The 5,502-nt window shown below is 32.5% G+C and overlaps 1 protein-coding gene across 1 annotated transcript; it reads right to left on the bottom strand.

The window, feature by feature from the left end:
* Window positions 1-390: 390 nt before the first annotated feature.
* LOAG_11838 (lenep protein) lies at window positions 391-5,352 on the bottom strand (the record flags this gene model as incomplete). Its single annotated transcript, XM_003147357.1, has 11 exons — window positions 391-619; window positions 852-1,028; window positions 1,230-1,325; window positions 1,625-1,705; window positions 1,903-2,059; window positions 2,215-2,300; window positions 2,561-2,718; window positions 3,733-3,855; window positions 4,096-4,217; window positions 4,529-4,652; window positions 5,248-5,352. 11 exons carry the CDS (start codon window positions 5,350-5,352, stop codon window positions 391-393), a joined length of 1,458 nt encoding a protein of 485 aa, XP_003147405.1.
* Between the last annotated feature and the right edge of the window lie 150 nt (window positions 5,353-5,502).

Raw genomic sequence — 5,502 nt, forward strand, 5'->3', positions numbered from 1 at the left:
CTGGCTAAATTCGAGTATTTTTTTTTTTTGTTAGATGCGTTATACAAATTTATTCGTCATAATATTGGAATAGATTTAATGTTGAGATAAGTTTGATAAAAATTAAGAATTTCAATTTTTCTGTTTCATTTTTTTGCTTTCCCAAATAAAGGCAGTGAACATATTTCTGAGGGAAAGAATGATGAAATCGTTTCAAGCACAAAATAATTTAATCAAAAATTAAAAAAAAAATTAAAAAATTTAACCAAAAATTTTTAAAATAATTTAACCGAAAATTTCTATAAATTTTAAACTTCAAGGCTTAAAATTTCTAAATTTTGTTGGATTTTATCGCTACAATATGCTATAACGATTTATTTATAATGGATAATAGAACATTTTGAAAAATATTCAGCTTCTTCCTGTACGCTCCAAAGTACCAGTTTTTAACATATATGCAGGTTTGTAACCAACAACCGAACCATCATCAGCAATGATCTTCAATGCATCATTCTTACGAGTTGTATCACGACCTCCAAGGGATGTGTAGCCTAAGTCATACAGAGGACAATATGGTATGCAAATACCACGTAGCGCTCGCCACACGTCATTATAGCTCCAATCCAAAATTGGACAAACCCTGCAGGCAATTTCCTTTTTTTTCTTAAATAATAATTGTAGCCAAAAGTCATTAAAAGTTTCAGCAAATCTTGCGTCATTAAAAAGTCCCTACCTAACCTTTGTTCTGCTTCAGATTAGAATTGCTGCTCGAGTTAATGCGAAAACGTAGCCTAGATCACAGTTTCGAACGAATATACCCCCCTCATTTTTATGATTATAAACATTTAGTACTATAAGCCGAAAATACTAACCTCAAGTAATGTGGCCAGCCAGCGTCTGTGAATTGACATTTGGATTTCATAGGTGATAAACAAGGATCGGTTGCGCGGCAACCCATAAATATACATTTTAATTTTGGCCTCATATTTCCTAATTGTACGAGACCTTCTCTTACGGGTCCTGATGTTTCCAGTACTATAACGTTGTATCTAAAAATATGCAGTCGATGTCACTTCATCTTTCCTGAATTATGCACAGAACTGCTATTCAGCAAAGCCAAACAAATATTTTCCCATTTATAATCCTTTTAAAGAAGTATTAACCGGCTATCTCTAAATATGACATATTCAGAGCTTTGTCAGAAGGTATAACTGTATATTACGGGCTGGTAAAAAAATAAGATAACAAACCGTTTAGTGGTGTCAATAATGAACTGATTCATTTCTGGGAAGCTGTCACCACACACTATGTGGAAGCCGAGTATCGTCTGCCCCGATCCATATTTCCTGCAATTTATGTCAGTTCCCTTATTATCATAGTAATTACCAAGTTTAATTGGTAATTCTGTATAACATAACTTCCAAGAATCGGAGACGCTTCAGACCACCGGTGAATGCAAATTTGCACCTCTACCTCCCTCAAAAAATCTTATGTCTTCACCCGTCAGAGCATTTTGTGTCATTTGTAGTTCAATATACTACTGCAATACAAAAATTCTGATCTGGTAAGAATTCCTGTTCTTGAAAGGGTGAAATTATTCTTCTACAATAGAAAGGTTCTACTAAGTCTTTTTGAAAAGACTAACTTGTCGATAGCAGTTTTTAGAAGATGTAGGACAAGGGTGCAGTCTTTACCACCATTGAATGATATGGCTATTTCATCCAGTCTGCAAATATTCATCTATTCTTTTGCAAATATATACTTTAATAGAAACTTTTGCTTATCTCCACAAATCGCCACCAATTAAATCCTGAGTTACTAAACTTTCAGATCGGTCAGTATAAGGGTATGCATGGCAGACCTAACTGTACCTATCCTACAAAAGGTTCTGTATTCGAAGTTTTATTAAGAGAACATACTAACAGATTAAGAGAAATTATTTCGTCGATACAGCTCATAGCATCATCCAATCGACTCAGAAAACCATCATCTAAGCCACTGGCCAATTCTCTTTGCCGAAAAGCGTTGAACTTTTGTACCGTATCTACCCAAGGTTGTTCATCAAAGTATGTCATCTGATCTAAACAGATAACATTAAGTATCACATGAAACCAGATGAGGATTAAACTTGGTTCAAAATTCTGCTAAACATAAAAATTCGCTCAGAAATCTAGAACTCATATATCAACTACTGCTGAACAATACAGCGACAACAATCAATAAATGATAGGTAACCTTTCAAAGAAGCTTTCAAATCCTGTACAACTTTCTCACCAATATCTGCGCATTCACTTTCGACCAGTAATTTCGTCTTGTAATATCTGGAATGAAAGGAGAACGGAAATGTAAAAATAAAAAAGAGGATATAAGTTATGCGATATTGAAGCAATACTTCAATCTCTTTAAATATTAAAGGTGCTACTCATATAGTTGTTTCATTGCACAGTTCTATGAAAACTCCAAGCTGTTCAAAATTATTCTTGTTATCAGTCTTGAGAACCAAATTAAAATATTTATGCCAAGAAAAGATGCCCATTCTCCCAACAGCAATACCAATGATATCTTAGAAAGAGATACTTACTGATTGTTTCTTGCCGGATATGAACCAATCGAAACTTTCATTGAGTTGTATTTCTTCACCACTTCCATTACTAAATCCGAAAACTGTAATTCCGCAGTCTTTATATGAAGAATGCATGAATAAAATGGTTTTACTGCATGGGATGGAAATATCGATTTCTGAAAAAAAATACATTACCATAAGACAATTTTTCAACCGTATTTCAACTCTCCAGTCTGTAAAAAACATTTTATGATGATCTACCTGGTTTACCGCTACGTTATCCGCCAGGAGAAGGTATTAGTCAAGGACGATAATATGGAAGGCATGTTGCACAGTATTGCATCAGCTTTTCCCAAAAATAATTTGACCAGAAAAAAATTCTCCCATATATAGCACATAAAGATCGGAAAAAAGGTCTTTTCTTCTAATGATAAGAATCTCAAGATCATTAATCTAGCGATTCAGAAGTATAACATCTATTGAGATGATATGGTAAGGAAAACAGTACCTTTCCCATCTTTCAATCCCAACCAACAATAATATGATCATATGCTATAAATTTGAAAAAAGCGATAAATGGAACAGAAAAAAAAGGAAAGCAAAAGGAAAAGGAAGCAAAAAAGCAGCAACGATGTTTTAGTAAGCTGTATGACGTAACACCTTCATGCTTATGAATCACATAAATAGACGAAAGGATTGAAATAAAAACAATTAAATTTAAAGCAAAAATATAAATTATAGTAAAAGCTGAAGAACAGTGTAGAATTTAATGCAGAAACAGGCCATTCGAACAATACAAAAAAACGGTGTTATACAAAAGAACTGACATTCTTTTCACTTCGGTGTGATTCACTTCAGTGGACTTTTTATTTTCTATTTTTTGGTTTCTGACGGGAACAAAATTTTTCCCTTCTGTTTAGTATAACGTACTCATTACTTTGATAGTGATACAGCTCTTTTATCAGTAACTTAGTCCATTAGACGTAGCTCCAACCATATTTAAGCTGGCATGTTAATTCCTTATTAAATTCGTTTAATTTCTTAAAAAAATCAAAAGAAAGACAAAATTCTTTGCACTACCGAACTGCTAGTAAAGATCTAACGGAAGACATAAGCAGGCATTTCGATACAATATATAAATGTTGCACGACTGTTCGTCGCGGAAAAAGTGTTTTAAAAATTTCACTTACTTCATATTCTTTCAGCGCTTCAGTACAGAACTCCGGGATACCGGGAAAAGCATAAACATTCCGCATCTGCACCAATGGAAAGACTGTTCGTTTACCCCATAATAACTGAGCGCTTTTTGGTATCTGAAAAAAGTTATATTTTAATCACAATTAATCAGTGCTACCAATATATTTACCTTGTTTTATAAGCAAAAAGATCAATTAATAAAAGTTTAATTACAGTGGACATTAAAATAACCTCGTATGATGAAATCTTAGTTTACAGATACATCAAAAGCAACAGCTCAAACTATATTTTACGAGAATTTAACCTATACGGATAATTTGGCGAAAAATCCTCAATTAATAAATAGAAGAGTTTACAGTACACATCCGCTGCAGACCACCATCAGGTATGAATTTGTTCACACTACGCATAAAATGTTCGATCAATTCCATCATCTCCTCTCTTGGTTTTAATTCATCATTAAATGCCAGTGCCAATCCTGAAAATAACTTTCTTTTTTTAATATATTCCTCTGAAAATTTCAGGAAAAACTTCAGTACTGCATATTTATTTCCAACATCGGCATTCACCATTATCTAACGGACATGAATTACATTTCAAAGCACTGATTTACAATTCAAGTTTCAATACATTGCATATAATAACAAACCATGCACGCTTCAGGATATTTCAAAATCAAATCAAATAAATCGATGAATGAGTCATAACAAAGAGTCACATCCAATGTTTTAAAGCGCAAATATAAACATTTCACAAGTTATTTCTACATAAATCAGAATAAGGAGATACCACGGTAAGTTCGATCATCATGTGTAGGTCCAACACCACCAGAGCTGAAGACAATATCGTAACGTTCACTAAACTGTTTCACTTCACATGCAATATCATCGATATTATCAGACACTATTGATATCTGTAGTAGAACGTTATCCTTTTCGCAGTGAATCGAAAATTCCAAAAAAGTTAGTTGAAAGGTTTTATGAAGAACTACAAATAGATCATAGCCATACCGACCTTGTTTGCTCGTCTGCTTTTTTTCAAGATTTTTTTTTGGAAATGATTAAATTGTCAGAAATTTTCATTTTCCATAACGGTAATACCTCCGCAAAGGACTTATATCAATCAATCAATCTAGCCGGCCGTAGATGAACAAATAGTAAACAAAACTATTTTAGAAATCACCTAATTGAGTTTGGAGTTACTAAATACTATTTAATCCATAACACTTTTAGGAGCTCAAAAAGCTTCCTTGCTTATTACGCCACTAACACGCCTAATGAACAAGTAAATCTGAAAACAGAAAAACTAATAAATGAATTAATGAATAAAAGTCTGAATGAAAAGCAAAGACTAATCGAAACCTGAACAAATAAATTAATGAAGACATAGATAAATATGGATGAGTAAATTTTTAATTTCCATCTTGAAACCAATCATTTTATATACTCAACTGCATTTTTATTCAGGACAATGAAAACGTGTTACAGTGTAACGCTATTACTATATACCTTTTTCAGCAGAATTCCTCGACCATACAATTCCTTGCAGAAAAAATTCGAATTCACATCATTTGTTACACCTTTCAAAATTTCATCACCAATTACTGAAAACATACTTTGTAAATGAATCGAGCACTGTATTTATTGCGTAAGAAGAAGAAGAAGAGATATCATTAATCCTATATAATATAACATAATATACAACATAATGTATAATATAGTAATATATATAAACTAATAATATAATATAATATAATATAATAT

The sequence above is a fragment of the Loa loa genome (genome assembly GCF_000183805.2).
Source record: "Loa loa unplaced genomic scaffold supercont3.988, whole genome shotgun sequence".
NCBI lineage: Eukaryota > Metazoa > Nematoda > Chromadorea > Rhabditida > Onchocercidae > Loa > Loa loa.